At 32.1% G+C, this 19,884-nt stretch overlaps 2 protein-coding genes across 2 annotated transcripts; one reads left to right on the forward strand and one right to left on the reverse strand.

Moving 5' to 3' along the window:
- Nucleotides 1-613: 613 nt before the first annotated feature.
- Nucleotides 614-4,675, reverse strand: LOC142517954 (cryptochrome-1-like). Its single transcript, XM_075620490.1, has 5 exons — nucleotides 3,828-4,675; nucleotides 3,215-3,436; nucleotides 2,399-3,105; nucleotides 905-1,556; nucleotides 614-822 (listed from the first exon to the last, which is right to left on the reverse strand). The coding sequence occupies exons 1-5, from the start codon at nucleotides 4,138-4,140 to the stop codon at nucleotides 767-769; spliced, it is 1,950 nt and encodes a 649-aa protein (XP_075476605.1). The 5' UTR covers nucleotides 4,141-4,675; the 3' UTR covers nucleotides 614-766.
- Nucleotides 4,676-13,982: 9,307 nt separating this feature from the next.
- Nucleotides 13,983-16,710, forward strand: LOC142518212 (transcription factor MYB15-like). Its single transcript, XM_075620938.1, has 3 exons — nucleotides 13,983-14,305; nucleotides 14,430-14,559; nucleotides 16,054-16,710. The coding sequence occupies exons 1-3, from the start codon at nucleotides 14,173-14,175 to the stop codon at nucleotides 16,526-16,528; spliced, it is 738 nt and encodes a 245-aa protein (XP_075477053.1). The 5' UTR covers nucleotides 13,983-14,172; the 3' UTR covers nucleotides 16,529-16,710.
- The last annotated feature ends 3,174 nt before the right edge of the window (nucleotides 16,711-19,884 follow it).

Genomic DNA, 19,884 nt, shown 5'->3' on the forward strand with positions numbered 1-19,884 from the left:
TTGAGTAGGTCTCTTGTGAGACGGTCTCACGAATCTTTATCTGTGAGACGGGTTAATCCTACCGATATTCACGATAAAAAGTAATACTCTTAGCATAAAAAGTAATATTTTTTCATGGATGACCCAAATAAGAGATCTGCATCACAAAATACGACCCGTGATACTGTCTCACACAAGTTTTTGTCATTATATGAATAATAATAATAATAATAATATTCTCAATTTCTTTATTATATACACGTACTTATATAATCATCAATTTAACTATTGAATGTACAATTTTTCTATATTTCATCACGTCCAATAGGTGAGTAACACATAATCGTTGTTCACATAAGTGCGCACAGTAGATGTGCAACACACACACATATATATAATCGCGTCTAATAAGTGTGTAACATATCATCGTTGTTCACATGAGGGTGTACGATATGTGTGCGGCATATCAAAATATATATATATATATATCACACGAGTGTGCACGGTAGGTATGCAACTCGTGTGAACACCGATGATGTTTTACTTGGACGTAGAAAAATTGTGTATCCTACCGGTCATCACATCCAATAAATGATTGACACATATCGGTGCTCAAATAAATGTAGACGATAGGTGTGCAACATATCAAAACTCATATATATATATATTAATAATAACATACACCATCTTCTAAAGAACATGTACAAAAACGTGTTTTTATTTAGGTGTGAAACACTAATTTACAAGAGAAGCAATACATACCACATAACAAAAACCTCTCATTGGATCAAATCAATGATCTTTCCTCCTCATTATCTCTTGAAGCATGCAAATGGGTGGATCCTGCATACAAAGACCAGATTTAACAGACTTCCCGATTCAATAAATTATAGTAACGAAAAGGCAGTTTAAAGATTTGCCCAACCATTTTCATTCATCATCTTTTCAGAGTCGATTTCCTCTTGCCATCTGTTCATGGGATCAGAGGAATCTTGAACCTGCGCTGATGAGCCCTTTGATACTGTTGAACAACATTGGGGAACAGAGAATGAATATATACTGCTTGTTGCCCGTTTTTTATTCGAAGAAGATTCAGCCGTCGAGCACAGATCGTCGTCCATTTTCGAGGTTTCACCTCCATCACTTCTGCGATGCAAATTGCCTTCATCTTTACCCCGTGCCTGTCTCTTCTTGTTTCTTGAATTCTGCATAGACGGCACCCTTTGATCGTAAGATGAAATAGCTGAAAATGGAGTCCTTCCCTTCACAACTACGTTAGGAATGGACCAATTTGCGTAGGTCTCAGAGTTATCAAAGACCACTTCGTCTGTTCCATTGGCGTTTGCTGCTGCTTCGTTCTTGTGCATGATTGATATGGCTTCTGTTAGCCCAACCCTTGCTGAATCTACGTCGACTATAGGATTAGGGTAGTTGGACCCCAAGTCTACTCCAGCAGATGTGAGTATGATAAGAGGAGCGTCCCATGGATGATGAATCCACTCGGTTGGAATTCGTGCTAACTCTGGTAACCACTGCCTAACGTATTCACCATCTGGATCAAACTTGAATCCCTGAACCTGGAACATAAATCGAGAAAAAATTAAAGATCAGCTTTCAGAACTGTACGTTGATTATTGGGCTTCCAAAGAACCACTTAAAGTCATGCTCTGAACCCAATGAATGTGAAGGTTGCCTAAGAACTCTGTTGAGTGCAGAATCAAATTTTAGCCATTCTAACCGCCCATTAAATTTTGATACCGAAAGTCCAGACTTAGAAGTTGCTCATACATTCCTGCCATATTCAACATTGGATAGAGTTTATAGTAAACATGATATCACAAAACAATGATACGGATCGCCCTCAATACAAATCTAAACAAAGTACAGGACTTATAGTATCCCGAATTCTCTAGAGCGTGCTTTGACGCTAGTAATCATGTCCACACACACGTTAAGTTTCATAACTGCGTTGAAATCCGTCAAATAAACCCTGAATTTTCAGGTTTTCTTAACCGTTCCTGAAAACAATAAATACAATTGGACACTTCACTCATTAGCCAAAACTTGCAAGCTGAGCTCTCTTCATTTATATAACCAGATTGAATTACAACTAATCTAGGAACCAAAACACATACAACTGAAAACCAGTTTTTTCCCCATTCTGTTGCACACTCGAGTCCCAAGTCAACTTTCATAAACTGGCAATTTCAAACTAAAGTCAGAAGAACCAGTCTTCTCAGGCAAAGAAATAAATACGTGTTTCATCATTACGCTGTGGCTGAAGTGGACCACTAATAGAATGAGCCTGTGCAGACTTCTTAATGTTAAGATCACAGCCATGAATCCACGATACTAAAAGATATAAGCAACATAAACTTTGAGATATAGATCGGTAGCATGAAATATGAAACTATCTTACCTGTGGACTATCCATTCGCTCTATTTCATGCCCATCAGGCAAACTTCCGGAGATGTATTGCCATCCCAGGATATCACTTTCCAGGTCTGCATCCAGAAGAGTATCCCAGAAATACTTCATCCCCCATTGCCATGGTAGGAGAAGAAACTTCACAAAGAAGCTTGAAACTATAACTCTTATCCTATTGTGAATCCATCCTGTAGCCCAGAGCTCTCTCATTCCAGCATCAACTAGCGGATAACCTGTTCGACCCTGTCGCCAAGCCTTGAATCGTGCTTGGTCAGCGTTCCAGGGAAAAAATTTCAGGTTTCCCCGCAATGATCTCTCATGAGTAAATCGGAAATTAAAACATATATATCGGGAGTACTCCCTTAATCCAATGGCATTGAGAAAACGATTTGCACTCTCTTCCCCCACCGAATTTTGTTCGTTTTTCCAAACTATTTGTTTCATCCGTATACACTGGAAAACTTTTCTTACGCTTAGCTCACCAAAATGAAGGTATGGGGACAAGAGGGACGTGCAGTTCCCCCCAACCCTGAGCCTATCTTTCGAGTAGTTGAGCAGATGATTTTCTACAAATTCGGTAAAAGCCTTGATAGAATTGGTCCAACCTGGTGACCAACCCCTTCCCAGTAATGCATTACTCGACTTTTCAGATTCATCTTCAAGACCCAACGCCTCAATAGAACAATTCCCAACTTTTCCTGCCAAAAACACGTAAAGATTGCTCGTCTTTTTACTTCAACTTTCTCAATTGAATAACTAGATATGAAAGCAAGATCGATACAAAAACAAAAACAAAATAGTTCTTACCTGCAGCTGGAACCAATCGGCAGGGAGGAATATGCGTACCGGGTTCGATTTGCATGTCTAAGCATTTATTCCAAAATGCTTTAAATGTTGTAAAAGCATTTCCATCATCATTGTATATTTCCCAAGGATCGTGCAATAGCTCGCCATTGTAGCTTTGAACACTAACTCCCATATCACTCAACTTTTGTTTGATATTGTGATCACGGACAAGTGAAACAGGATCTAGAATGGAACACAACAAATCCAGATATAAGAATTCGAGGAAAATGCCTAAAGTAACGAGTTCAACAAAATCTGAAAAAAGACACGTTCCCATATGGTTATCATATATCAACTAGACTTCTATTTAAGGTAAAATATATATCACCAAACTAAAGAAATATTATTTATTAAGCCTTGTTAGGGGTATTTACACTTTCAACGGGAACCTGGCGCCAAGAATGATAGAGGTTCATGACTCTAAGAAAACGATGGACTGAGCGGCAGACCACGATCCCACAAATCAAACTGGATATATATTTAGCCGAGAACAATATAAATATTTAAAGACCAAATCATCTATTGCACGCACACGATACATAATAAGCCAAAAAAAGGATTCGAAAAAACTCACCATAGAGATGGTTAAATACGACTTTTGTGGCCCCGACAGCACTTATGCAATCCAATAGAGCAGAAAGAGCGCTCTGTGCTTTGATCAGCACCAATTCAGCCCCGAGAGATTTCAAAGATTGCTCCAAATGAATAAGGGATTGCTTAAGCCACCACCGTGAAACTCGACCAGGTAAATATTGGCCTTCTTCTTTAGGACACCATATAAAAACTGGTAATACACTCCCATCCCTAGCAGCAGCAGCTAAAGCAGGATTGTCTTCAATCCTCAAATCCCTCCTAAACCACACTATGCTTTTGCAATTACTTTCCATTTCAAAAATTCAATCCCTAAAGATTATAGTTACCCGAAAATAATATATTTTAAGCCTACCCACAAATCCATATCCATGATACTACTATAACAGTGTTCATTTTTCAGAAAATTCGACCTCCCAAATCCCTCCTAAACCACAACTATACTCTTGCAGTTACTTTCCATTCCCAGGAATTGAATCCCTTTGAGATTAAAATTGCCCACTGTATTTTTTACCCTTCTCACAATCCGTTTTCTTGACTCTATCATCTCTCCGCCAAACCGTAACAAGAAACCTTCCAAAGCAGAAAAACTTCTAATCCACCATAACAAAACAAGAACTTGAATTCATACTAAGATGCAACCCTTCAAATACTTGTTTTGACCAGAATCCACAAAAAAAAAATTTCAAGAAAAAGAGTTACGAAGCACCAGTATCCGTGGAAATGATCTTGAGAGAGAGAGAGAATTTATTGAGCCCAAAAGATTAAGATTCCTATGACCAAGTTCCGTGTTTCCACGACAAACTATCCACTCCACTCCATCCAGAAAATTACTAAATAATGTTATCCGTAGGCCCACTCACTACTTCAAAGAGACAAAAGAGAAGGAAATTAAGAATGATGGTATCGAAGGTATGGGTGGACACCAATCGGGTTTTTTTGGGGTTTTCGGTAGTTAGGATCGAATAATATTTTCATTATCCGATGGGGTCGGGTTTGGATTTTTTTTTTTTGAGAAAAAAAATTGTACTTTCTCACATATATTTTAAAATTTACCATCCCTTTTTTTCCCTTGAAATTTAATTATCAATTTTTACGGGGGATTTTCAATAAAAATGTCAAGATTCAGCCTTAGAAGCAGCCAAACAAGGGTGGAAGTGAAGTTACCATATTTATTTTTGGGTAAGCATGTATTATTTGTTAAAAAAATATGTGATTTTACCAGAAACACACAGAAAAACTAAATGACTAAATATTTGTGAGACGGTCTCACGAATCTTTATCTGTGAGACGAGGTTAAACATACTGATATTTACAATAAAAAGTAATACTCTTAGCATAAAAAGTAATATTTTTCATGGATGACCCAAATAAGATATTTGTCTAACAAAATACGATCCGTGAGACCGCCACAGACAAGTTTTTTATCTATTATAAATTAATGATTTGTCTAAAATTACATATATAACAAGGACAATTAGTATAATATGATTTTATTACTGTTTATTTTTCTTGAAATTTAAATGTAGTTAGATTTCATCTATGACTTTTCATAATATATTCCAACGATTTGGTGTTGCATTATAGAATTGAAACAAAAAATTATGAATAATAGTTCTCACTATAGAGCTGCCTCAGTTGCTCTCATATAATTGGTTTACTGTAATAAAAACACCGTAAATTTAAAATTAAGTAAATAAAATTTTATGTTATGAAAACATAAAGTTTAAAAATTGCAATAAATAATGGTTTCCTATAAATTAAATCTGCAAAAACTTCACCGTGGTAAAAATGAACTCATCATAATTAATAATCAGTTTGTAATTTATATTCATGACTTTTTATTCGATATTTACATATTTTATTACATAAATGAAACCTTGTGACTTCATGTTGAGGGCAAAACTTATGTGAGATGGTCTCACGGATCGTATTTTGTGAGACATATCTCTTATTTGGGTCATCCATGAAAAATTATTATTTTTTATACTAAGGATATTACTTTTTATTGTGAATATCGGTATGGTTGACCCGTCTTACATATAAAGATTCGTGAGACCATCTTAAAAGAGATCTACTCTATGTTGAGACCGATAGTTAATCAAGATCAAGCATATTAAAATTCAAACAAAATTAAATACCGATTAATCGAATATTTTACAACACGGTAAAAACAATCACTTATCCTAAACCAGTATTTCAAGAGTATTAAGGTAGCAAAGCATATTAAAAGTTGGCATCTTCGGGAAAAATAATTTCAATAACATAAATATTAGCATTGCATGAAATTAGTAACAAAAATTCAAATGAATATATACGTAAACCTTATATTTTGCAATGTAATAATTCAACCAAAAAATATAATTAATCTCGGAGGAATTTCCCGTGTCGGATTAATCGTCTTCTGAGCGGGGGTCACTTTGGGACTCATGCGGATAGCCGTCCCCCGTAATTGCCTCCGCCTCTGGTCGTATTACTACCTAGTCGACTTGAACATGTGTAACTTGATCTTATTTTAGGTGTGGTGTTGTAAATAATTCAACCAAAAAATATAATTAATCTTGGGGGAACAATTCCCACTCCTAACAAACAAAATGTGCAAATGAACATCATCCCCTATGGGTCTACTCTGAATTATATCGGCATGGATGTCACAGCGTTTGTCTCCCCAGCTGTATCCAGAAAATATACAGGCACAGGTTTTGTTTTGTTCCAACATTATTCTTTTTTCAAGTCCTGGCCGATTGAAAACATTTGCTTATTCATATAATCAATCATAGTTTTTTTTATTGAATTTTATATTAGCTACTTCAGTCATATCACCATTGCTCAGTCAAAATCGTTTAATTTCATATTTAGCAAGTCTTTCAATGAGACGATCTCACGAACGGATGTATCCAATTCATATTTGAAATGAAAAATAAATTTTATGTTTCAATTAAATAGAAAATGTGTCTTATAAAATTGATAAAAAAAATTAGATTTTATCTTGCGTATGTCATTCATATCAAATTTTTTTTTTTAATTATGTACTCTCGTTTTGGGAGAAGTAGGACTGTTTAGCCAAAGGTTTGTCCACAAAAATATCGGAGTCGTGAGTCAAAGATGTTCCTCGTTACTGTCAGAATTTTATATATTTACAACGTGATAAAATATATTCGAGGGAATGAATGTTCTCTTTCCTGATGGTATCATAAAAAAAAGTGGCAAAAAATTAAAGAATTTAATTGAAATTATAATTTAAAAAAATTAGATATAGCCTACATTACAATATGGTTATTTTTATTTTTATTTTTTCTAAAACAATCTTCTTATAGTTAGTTATTTATTATAAATATATAGTTTGAGAATAACATATCAAAATCTTAATCAAACCAAAGCTAATTTTAAAATATCCAAGTCACACCAAGGGGAAAAAAATAAAATAAAATATTTGAATTATTTTGTTTTTTAGGTAGCCTTTTTGCATATATATATATTATCTCGGGTGTACAGTGTTGCGTGTATGTTTAGTCGAATTTTTTATAAGTATTTTTGTTAAAGAAAATAAGATTTAAAATTGTATGGTCATGAAAAAGAAATAGGGGGCTAAAAACAAAGTGGAGTATTTTGAGATTCTAAAAATTAGACCAAGACACTTGGGTTCATTGTCTTCCTCGCAAGATGATGGAAAGTTCAGTTTAGGCAAGGTGTTTTGTTTCCCAGGATGATGTAAAAAATTTCTTTACAATGAGCATATAATATGTCAACTATAATTATAATACTAAAAATAATATATAATAAAGTTTCGTCTAAACATATCACATTAGAAAATAAGTTCACACATGACTGACATCAATTAATACAAACAATTCATATCACCGGGACATGCCTTGGTATATAGATGATATATATATATACACTGGGATATACCGCTCGACCTCAACTCAGATGTGACTCCATCTAAAAGTACCCTCTCCGGTCTCCTGATAATCTGGAGTACCTACCACTGTCCACAGGGGCAGAGCCACACCATTTTTCACCCGTGCTTTAGCCAGGGTGTTCCAAAAAAAATTTAAAAAATTTATATGTAATTTTTTTATAATTTTGGATAAATTTGATATTAGCCCGGATAGATCAATTTAAAATATTAAAAGATTTAGAGTTTAAAATTCTACCCCAGGTATAATCGGATTCCTGGATCCGCCACTGACTGTCCACACACAAAGATAACAACAACCCCCCTTTGGGGGTGAGCAAACGCTCCGTGTGGAACAACCATAATATATACAACATGTATCTATACAATGATATACGATATACAATGCATGAATGTCGTGGAGATATCAGGTCAAATGCCCATCAACTGAGCAAGTATCGGAGCCAATCGAATCGATATCAAATCAATGCTCGAGCTGGCACACCGGTCTCAGTCAAGTATAAGGGAATATTTGTATGATAGCGTCGGCAAAGCGCCATCAAATCTCAAATTTCAACCAATCAATCATAAGGGTCACGAATGACTATGTTTTGAAGGGCCACATAATGCCAAACATAGCATCGTGCTCAAAACCACATAATCAAAATTCAATGATATAAAGCTATCCAAGTATCATAGCTCAACATACATGTCATGTATCGATGTATGTATAAAATGATGTGTGAACAAAATATTTATTTTATACATCGATCTATCAATCATGAATGTCATGAAAACAACATCAATTCAACAAATAAGACATATAGAAACATATTTTCAGTCAAATCAATCAAGCATATATCATATGACATATATACATGTCGTATATTACTCGATCGCAACATACATTACGTTTCTTTGTCTATTATCGATATCTTTCAAAGGATCGATGAAATCCATTTCACTAGATTAATCTGCACAACAATATTATAGGAATAATTTATCATGTACACTTACTGCATGAAGACTTAATCTATTAAATCTCAAAATTCAGTGCACTAGATTAATCTACACAACTAAACCCTCTCTTTAGTTTATTCAATTCAAAGAGTAAGCACTTTTTTTCTTGTTTTTGTTTTAAGCTATATGTGCCTAATTAATTTATGGAAATAACACACGTAATTCATTTTGGCATAGTTTGGTACACATGATAGGATAAACATGTTATATATATAATATAAAGATAAGTTAATGATAAATAAGATGTATGATATTATATTTAATGTTTGGTATGATTTTAATAAGAGTGAGTAAATTTATATATTAGATTGTAATGACAAAATTAACCTTATCATAATAAATTTTGTGAGTAAAGTCAACATTAATATAATTTTTTAATGTTAATCGAGTGATACTAATAATTTTATTGAGATTTATAAAAATTATTTATATAATTATCTCGAGTTCATTTATATAATTATCATATTATATAATATATAAAAAAAATAAAATATTTATTTGATTTAATTTCTACCTACAAGTGAAATGAGAACAATAGGGTTTATGATTTTTATATATTGAGGGTAATTAAGTCATTTATGGTGTTTTTATCATTAGATTAAAATTATCACATCTCACAAAAGAGATATTTTATCTCTGTATAAAATTATTTATCACGGACCCATGATATTATCATGTGTTTTCTAAAAAGATATCAAACATGAGATAAAGATGATTATTTATCAATCTCTCACTTATCCCATATACCAAACTAAGGTGTCTACACATCCTAGCTTCGAATCCTAGAAAGGCTAATATTTGATTCTTAGATACAAATTCAATTAAAATCCGAAAAATAACAAAAGATAACTTGTACATCATCTAATTGAATTTCCAAAATTATTATACAAAAAAAAGGTTATGGAAACTTCATCAAACTCCCATATTTTCAGGCATGAATTCGGCTCCTTGATAAACTAGCATGAATCATCTAGATATCATAAAATTACCTTAGTTCCCACTTACAGTGTTCTTACATAGCATCGCTCAATCAAAATCCTAAAATACAAATGAACTTACCCTAGTAATCAATGAGTAGCACCACAAGCATCCATTTGCAGGAAATTTGTGAAATCATGAAATTTTGACCTTACCCTCAAACTCAAAGCAAGTATGGATTATCTTTTCTATTATTTCATTTTATCTCGTACAATTTTTATGGCAAATTAAAAAAAAAAGAGAGATAATCATCCAATTGATTGAAGCGAGGGTGGCAAGTGGGATATTGGCAACTATTTTGTTTAATATGAAAAATAAACTAATACAAGTTGCATCCCAATTCTCTTCACGTTGAAATAAAATAAATTGTTATATTATTAAAATTTTGCCCTTAAATTTTATTTGACTATTTTTAAATTAAATAGACTGTTTTTAAAATTTATTAGACTATTTTTCTTTCACAAGAGTTCATATGCAACCCCATATCTCTTATTCTTATTTCAATTTTAATTTCGATTACGTTATGAGTGTTGCTCTATGACTCATAATTAACATTAATCAGGTTATGGGATCTCACGAAAATTGTATTCAACTTTGTAGGAAAGAAACTAATCATCAAATAATTATCATTTTACTAAATCTTGTTTTCATCAATACCATGAACCTGACGCACTCTAACACAAAGGAGTTCATTGAATTTCTTCCTCCTTGAACCAATCTTAGTAGCGTAAAAAGGGTCGAAACTTATTGTGCTACACTTTCTTCAATATCTACAAATATCTCATAACTTAATTTATTTACTTAATGTCATAAGCTATTTGTTATCTCAAAATAATATAAATTTCTTAATATGAGAAAATTGATTCTCACGTTCATTTTAAACAAGATATTTTAAGATTATACATATTTAAAATTGGCCTTTAGCATTCTTAAGAACTCAAAGTTAATGTTCATACATTAACTATTGACACAAAAATCAACATCTATATTGAAATGCCAAAAACTTGTTATATAAATTTTGTATCAGATTTTTTCATGTTAGCTTTTCGTAAATAATTTATCATCCTCAAGTCAAATCTTTCATCTTAAGTGGAAGTTTAAGTCAAACTATCTCCGATAGGTATATTTCCAACAATATAGATAAATACTAATTATCTATGTACTACAATTCCATTAAATTCGGCAAATAGTAAAAAAAACGCGTTGAACGAGATTTTTCGAGAAATTTTCAAAATATAAATGTTTGGAGATTGAAATATAAATTGAAACAGTACGTCGAAAGGATTTCAGAATAATTGACAAAATTAAATTTCAAGTTTCTTACAAAAATTAATAGTCTCTACGAAACATTTTTAAAACAGAAAAAACACGATTTCAGATACCTAAACGAAGTAATTTCGCGTTATCGAACCTTTATAACTTGTTGGACAGTTCCGAAGGGGACGACATCGGCCCTTTACCATAATATGACCGAATGTTTTGAAAAAAATTTCCGCAACTGGATTATGTACATGAGGACTCTAATACTGCATAAATGTCACGCCCCAAGACTAACGTGAACATTCGACGTTATTCAACAATCACATAATTATAAAACATACATTGTAATATGATATATACCAAATTCAGTCTATTTCATAAATAGCTCAAAATAATATCGTCTTTATAACGAAAAACTCCAAAAACAAAATAGCATTGCGGAATAGTTTTACAACTTAATAAAATAATTTGACTAAAATAAATTATTGAATTGAAACATTTTCATCACCAGTTTCAAAACATATTTTGCTCATCCTCATCTACTTATTCTTCATTCTTATCTTGAGAAGGAGTGTAAAAGGTTAGTGATATGATCGCCATTCAATAAACATGAGCCTTTCGAACATATACACAACAAATATACATGATCTTTCAAATTCAACTTTGTTGAGAGCAAGTAGAACTTATTTAGTAAATAGAGAAACTTAATTTATATATCTCAAATAAAATATCATTAAAGTTTATATATAATTCTTTACGTTTGTTCATCCTCTCAAAATTTTATAAGCATATACGTACATGTCTACATAATGCTCATGTAGCATATACGTACATGTCTACATACTGCTCATGGTCAAAATAAATATAAATAAAAGCATCAAAATAGAAGTTTAAAATGGAAAATTAATTTATAAAATGGAGAGGGTGGACTCGTCCGTGTACTCCTGCGTGACGAGACGGCCAATGTGCGCAACTTACGTTAAAAAGGAGAGAAAAATTCTTACTTTAATTTGACCATTAACCAGGATCTTTATCGGTCGTCCAAATTAAAAATGCACTCATTTTTGTTAGCATTCTCAAGTGCTGAATCCATTTAATTAATTTCTTTGGCCTTTTGGCTTCAAAAAAAAGAAAAAAATTTGTGAAACAATATCATAAATTTTTATTTATGAGACGATTCTATCATGTTCATATTTACAATATAAGTAACATTTTTGACATAAAAAGTACACAAACTTTTGTGAGACGGTATCAAAAGTCAATTTTGTGAGATTGTGAGACCGTCTCACAAGAGACCTACTATAAAAAATAATATTTTTTCATGGATGACCCAAATAGAATATATTTCTCACAAAATTAACTCGTGAAACTAGCTCACATAAGTTTTGGAGTGTTTAATTTAATATGGCACAACTTGATTTATTTTTAGAATTACTCTCATTGCATAATTTTTTTATTTAAAAAGAGTGGGAAAATAAAAGAGCCAAAGTTTAATTCGAGGCAATCAGAAATTGAGGTTACTCCACCACCACCTATGTGATGAAATGACACAATCCTCTCCTCGAGATATTAATTTCTGGCAATCATATATATATATATGGGGATTTGAACGTCCATTTCCGATTGCCAGAATATATGTGTATCTATGTATATATATGTATGTATGTATGTATATGCATTGAATAAACTACAGCTAGTTCTTAGTTGGAGGCGCTAATGGAAGACTAGAATTTAGGCTATTTTGAAAATTTTAAAAAGGAAAAAGAAATTGAGTTAGTATCAGTTGAATATTCAACCGTATAAAAATTTTGATCAAAGAATTAATTCGATGTACCATAAATTCCGATAACTTTCTTTCAAGAATTTTGATCAAATCTTAGATTATATTGAGATCTCTTTCACTGTAAAAAATGTACAAATTGTTAAATTCCAAATTAATTGAAATGAAATGACTAAACTAAATTACACAAAATTCGGCTCCATTTACTGCGTGACATTGCCACTCCCACCCCATTCGAGTACTGCGTGTGGCATTGGCACCTGTATTCTGCAGACTAATGTTGACTCACGTTCACGGACAGTAAGTTTGATCAATATTTATAAATTCGATTATCTATGTCCAGTGGCGGAGCCAGAAATATGGCTCCGTCCGAGCTAAAAGTTAAACTCTATAATTTTTTAATATATTAAATTGATCTAATCGGGCTAATATTATATTATTCTAAAATTATATAAAATTTACATATAATTTTTTTAAAAAAATTGGGACACCCAGGCTAAAGCCCCCAGGTGTAGGAGCCTTTGGCTCTGCCCCTGTCTATGTCCACACATGTTCTCATGTGATATCAGATTTGTCCAATATTGTTTATCTAACTAGCATGATTGTTTTTTACCCAATATACATTAAAAAAAATTAATGGTCGTCGATTTTTCATCGTCGTAAAAAAAGTATAATCGAATATGATTGCATAAATAGATTATTTATTATGAATTAACTCAAACAAAAGAATCAATAACCAAATTGAAAATTGCTAAAACATCATGAAAATGACAATAAAAACAAAATTCCACCCAAAGGACAGACTGGAATCCCACGTGAATCTTCAGAGAGATTAGAATTATTATAACCTAGTGCCGCGCGCATCATGCATGCCAAACCCCCGGATAAATACGCAACACGACCACGAGCATGCAACAACACACCACTATTATTATTTTTTAAAATTATTTTATTAATTTCCGAATCAATCTAGCTAGCTAAATCTTTTCAATTTGTATTATGCAAGAGAAATAGGTCGAGAATTTTTAAAAGAAATGAATTATAGATTAGAAGCTTTAAAAAATAATTAATGGGGCATAGGGATGAGATAGTATATTTAAGTTGCATGTGTAACATATATTGTCAGTCAGTACGTAATTCAATAATTAATATAACTATAAAATTTCATTTAAAAAGGAGTTATGGGAGAGAACATGCTCCAAGTTAGTATCAACTTGCATATGCAAGGAAAGATGCTGAGCTATTTCAAACAGCACGAGGATACATAAATACCCACCTTTGGCATATGCAGACCCTTATTCCTAATTTTCAAGGTGTCCATAAAGTCAAAACACACGCATATATTTGGGGAAAAGGGGAAGAAAATTCAGGTGTCCGTAAAGTCATCACGCAATGGTGAGAGCACCTTGCTGTGAGAAAATGGGACTCAAGAAAGGGCCATGGAGCCCTGAGGAAGATCAGATTTTGGTCTCTTTTATTCAGAAAAAGGGGCATGCGAATTGGCGCGCACTCCCCAAACAAGCAGGTTCACTTGAATAATTTTCTGATGATCATGATCATATTTCTGAAAAAGGGTTTTCCTTTAGTTTTTCATATTAATTCCGGCAACTAAGATTAATGCTTTTTTTTTTTTTGGTGTGTACGTACAGGTCTGTTGAGATGTGGGAAGAGTTGCAGACTTAGATGGATCAACTATTTGAGGCCAGACATAAAGAGAGGAAATTTCAGCAAAGAAGAAGAAGAAACCATCATTAACTTACATGAAATGCTCGGTAACAGGTATGTATATTATATGTACATGCCTCCAATTAATTCAACCAAACTCAAATCTTTTTGTGATATTATTTCTTTCTGTTTTTTCAAATGCTCTGAAATATTAATCTTGAAACAAAAAAATTAGTCTAACATCATTAAATTCCACACAACATTTTACTATATGATTAGAATAAATTCTGATCTACTTGTATTTATACATCACCACCAATATTTAGTTGTATCCATTGAAAGAGATTACAATAAACCAAAACATAGGAAATGTTTGGTTTGTTTTCTGCGTTTTTTGTAGGTTGTTTTTAGATCAGACGACTTTCTTGAAAATGTAGAGATGGAGAAAGCAACGATACCTTTTGTTTACAATCAAATCCTGTAATCTTAATGAATAATTAGACATTTAAAATCATATAATATTATAAATCAAAGAAAAAAGTCACTGTTTTTTTAGAGGTGAAAATTTCAATATTTATTTATTTTTGTTTAACACGTTTAAAGCTATTTTTTTTATTAAAAAAAAAACGAATGGAGCCTTTCATTATTTTAACATTTTTCATGCATCATATCAATTTTTTTCCCGAAATTCTTACATAAAGTATGCATGATTCACGTGGTTCAACGAAAACATCTTATAAACACTTGAACCCGTCGTGTATCGTGCAGTCATATACTCATAGCCATCGGTGCTCATAAGTCATATGTATGAATTATGATTGTGACTAGTGGTGTTATGACTTATATATATATATATATATATATATATATATATATATATATATAGACGTGCGACATGTTGAATTAATTATATATAAAATTTAATTCTACTTGTCACACATATATATAAACAAATATTCATTACAAACAAAATGCACAAAGACTGACTGCTGGAAAACAAGATGGACATGCATGCATCACATGTGCCACTCACCACGACTGAGTACTACAATAATTGTTTCATCCTACACAATATTTCAAGATTTTGAACCATTGAATATATATATATATATATATCGAAATATATTAATAATTACTCGAAAACATTAATTTTTCACACGATGTAACGTAGGAGTAGTATAACTTATACGAAGTGATAATTTAATTTGCCAAAAAAAAACAATTGATTTTCAATGAAAATTAACAATTAGTAGATCCCATCTCTTTAAAAGTGCCGTGCTTGAAATTTAGCGAACCACTACCCAACAAGATCTCCGAGATTCCCTTTAATTTCTGTGCCAAATTTGTAGAATTAATTAATTAATCTTGCAAAGGCATCAAGTGCTGACGCCAAGAAGTATGCACGTATACGTCCTGGCTATGTATCTTCGTTGGATTTGATTCCCTATTTTTTTATTCGCACGACCAGCTTTTGTGTTTGTCAACTCGTCCCATATTCCATTGTTACGTTTGAGTCAAGTTTTATAAAAAATTAGAGTTATAAATAATTATGTAATCAATATAAATAGTCGACAATTCGAAAATGTGACGTGAGATTTTATGTATCAGGTGGTCAGTAATTGCAGCTAGGCTGCCAGGACGCACAGATAACGAAATTAAAAATGTTTGGCACACCCAACTGAAGAAACGGCTCAAGAGTCACGAGTCTTCTCTGGACTCCAAGAGACGCCCATTCGACACCAACGTCACAGAAGATACTAATTCCGACCCCGTCAAAGAAAATGCCGGTACTAGCCCGCAACAATGCTCTAGCGAGATGTCATCCGTGACGGATTCTTCGTCGGAGAGGAAGAAGATGGCGATCTTTATCAAAGACGAAGAAATTGATTATTCGTCGGAATATTTTCCTCCTATAGACGAAAGTTTTTGGTCCGAAGAATTATCCACAGACGAAATCGAGTGCCCGAGTCCATTAAATCCTATCCAAAGTGTGGAAATTGGTTCGAGATTTGATGATAGCATGGACTTTTGGTGTAATCTTTTAAGTAGGGATGGAGACATTCAAGATTTAGCGGAATTCTGAAAGGTATTTTGGGTTCTCTGTTTAGATACCGGGAGATTGAATTTGACCTTTCAAGTTCTTTAAGACCATATATTTTGATAATCGGTGTTGGAAATTAGATACTGATTAATTAAAATTAGACTTATTTCACCTTGTAACTTCATAATAATAAATAATAATTGTGGCGGGGCTAGTTAAATTAATTGGCTTTGTAAATACATATTTAATTTCCTGCATTAATGTTTTGTTACTTAAATTTAAAATTTTCCAGATGGCTAGCTATTTTTTTACAATTGAATTACTTTAAACTAACAGTATTGATTATGACAAGAAGGAAAATTTGATAACGCACTAGCTGCCATGACCTTTTGATTAGAGATAGACAATTTTTCTCATGAGTTCGGTCTCCGCAGGAAAAACCTCAAAACAGGGACGAGGATCCTGATTTTTTCGATTTCGGGTTCGGAGATTTTTTAGAATCCCGAAATTGTTCGGAACAGATATGAGAATACTATCTCTATCCCCGAAAGCGTTCCGAAAATAATATCAATAATAATATAATAATATTATTTTTTGAAAATATTAAATTACTATCATTGATATTAATATTATCATTAATAATAACTGATAATAATACGTTTGAGTTTGAGGAATCCTCGTCCCATTAATATTTTTGAAATGTGGATGAAGACATGGATGAGATTTGATCCCCACGAATTAATCCGTAAACCCGAAAAAAAGATCTCAGAACCTGAAAAAGAGGGGATTGAGGCAGATATGGGGACAGAAATAGAATTCGCGAACAAAGATGGAGATGGCGAACCCACCCTGCCCAATCGTCATCCCTATTTTTGATACATACTTTTTGTTATTTATATAATTTGACAGTCAAACCACGTTATATGTTCGAATCAAAATTATGGTCTATAAATTATATTTGTTACTACAAAATTAGATGAAACTGACTCATAAAATGAGGCTTTATTAATTTATTATTTTTGAAGCATAAAATGATAATCTACTATTTATTATTATTTTTGAAGCATCGAATATTGCATTGTGTGGGAAAAATTTCCAAGTCTCAAAATGTAACCTTGTCTAGTCAAATACACTATGCATCTATGGGGGAATAAAATCAATTTCTCTCATCCACCAAGTTTGAAAAGGAGAAAGTTCATATAATATCTTCTATGGAATAAAAACTCACTAAAGATGAATTTAATTAATCGACGACTTTCGCGATAAATAAAATATCTAAACAAAGCCTAGAACCACGACTGCAACCATCCACATTTTTATTAACGCAAAAACAAAAATTATTGTAAAATTGTATCACATGTCAATTTTGTAATATATATAATTCTTTGACCTAACCCGACTCATAAAAAAATATAGTTATGAGTTAGAAGTTTATGATGGAACTGGAGGCGACCGTCAATAATAACAAAAAAATTTACATTTAATTTTTTTTAAAGGCAGGGTAGCCAAATTCTACCCTTATTTTTAATTTTTTTTTTACTACAGATGATGTATTAGTCGATTACATATTTTTGTTTTATCAAATGTATGAATCAAATTTTATAAATGATTAGAGTTATAAATAATTGTATTATCCATATACAAAATATATTGATTTATACACAATAAATTTGCTAATTGTGAAGAAATATAACTGTATGATGATGCTAGAATTAATGATAAACTATATTTTTTTTGGAAAGATTTAATATCACGATGGACCCCGGAGGAAAATAATAAGATAAAAAATTACATTTGAACTCTTTGCTATAAATCTTAAATAAAATCATAAAAAGAAAAGAACCATTATGTAATTATCTTAAAACATATCTAGTTGATAATCATGCTTTAATTCAATTTTGGAAAGTATACATTTAACGTAAGCATGATAACTTCGGTCAAAACATTTGATTGAAATTAAACTATTAAATTATATTTTCATAAAAGTTTAAAACAATAACTTTACGATCTAAAACCTATTATTTATTAGTTATCAATTTAAATATTTTGTTGTTTAAAATTTTCATTCTTTTAAAGTTCTTAAATCTTAAATGGTATTGAAAACGCAACAAAGGAGTGTGCATAATTTACATTAATTTTGGTAATCAATCCTTAATGTTATTTTAACTCCCTACAATATGAGTAATAATATTAAACCATGTGGCATAAGAAAGCGTGTTCGAGTTGATTAAGTAGATGAGTATGTTCGATTAATGATTAGAAGTTCGATTTCACATATCAATATTTTTTCGGACGAACATGTCGTACATGTTTTGTATTTACAATTTACTCGACTAGCATGATTTGCATGCTATTACATTAACAAGTGAGTTTACCCAGTACACGTCAAAGGATAGTAGTTGCGAGTTGCATTGTCATAAAATTAAAATAATATTAAACCATGTGCCCTTCATAGGGTGTCTGAATTGGTAGAGCAGATAAGCGTTTAACGTGTAGTCGTGAATCCGATTTTCTTACCACACTTTCTTCGACTAGTCTGTCGCATGTGATTTATCCGACTAACGTGAATTACAGGCTGTTGTGTCAATTCAAGAATTTATACAGTGCAAGAAGAAATATAACGATTATGGATATCTTCGTCATAAATAATAATAATAATAATAATAATAATAATAATAATAATAAAACCATGTGGCTCGAGAGAGCCATGTATAACAAATGACTTTAAAATTTCCTACATACGTTACACATGGTAATTATAATAATTTTGTGCCCCTCTTAAAACGGCAAAACATAATTTTCAAGAGTATGTCTCTTGACGATCTCACAAATTTTATCTGTGAGACGGGTCAATCATATCGATATTCACTGTAAAAAATAATATTCTTAGCATAAAAAAGTAATATTTTTCATGGATGATCCAAATAAGAGATCCGTCTCACAAAATATGACCCGTGAGACCGTCTCATACAAGTTTTTGTCAATTTTTAAATAATACATCAATTTGAAAGATTTTTTAAAGTGGACATTGATTTTGTTAGCAATGTTCACTATAAGTTTAATTGTAGCATATACTGGGTTCTTATGCAATTACCCTAATTTAGTCTCTGAATAAGGAACCTCATCTTTACTCAAGCTCCAAACCGAATTAAAAACATTGGGTCAAGATCGAACCTAAATTAGGTTAATTACCAAAAAACCCAATCCTAATTTCAATCTGATCCAAATGCCCAAACTGAGCCCCACAATTAGGGATGACAATAAAGCAAGGCGGGTTTGTCATTCTTATTTCCATCCTCATACCCGCTTTTTCGGATTCGTGGTGAACCCATAGGGATCAAATCTGCATCCCATACTTATTATAATAATAATATTATTATTATTAATATTATTTTCGA

This window comes from Primulina tabacum, chromosome 11 (genome assembly GCF_025594145.1).
Source record: "Primulina tabacum isolate GXHZ01 chromosome 11, ASM2559414v2, whole genome shotgun sequence".
In the NCBI taxonomy this organism is placed as follows: Eukaryota; Viridiplantae; Streptophyta; class Magnoliopsida; order Lamiales; family Gesneriaceae; genus Primulina; species Primulina tabacum.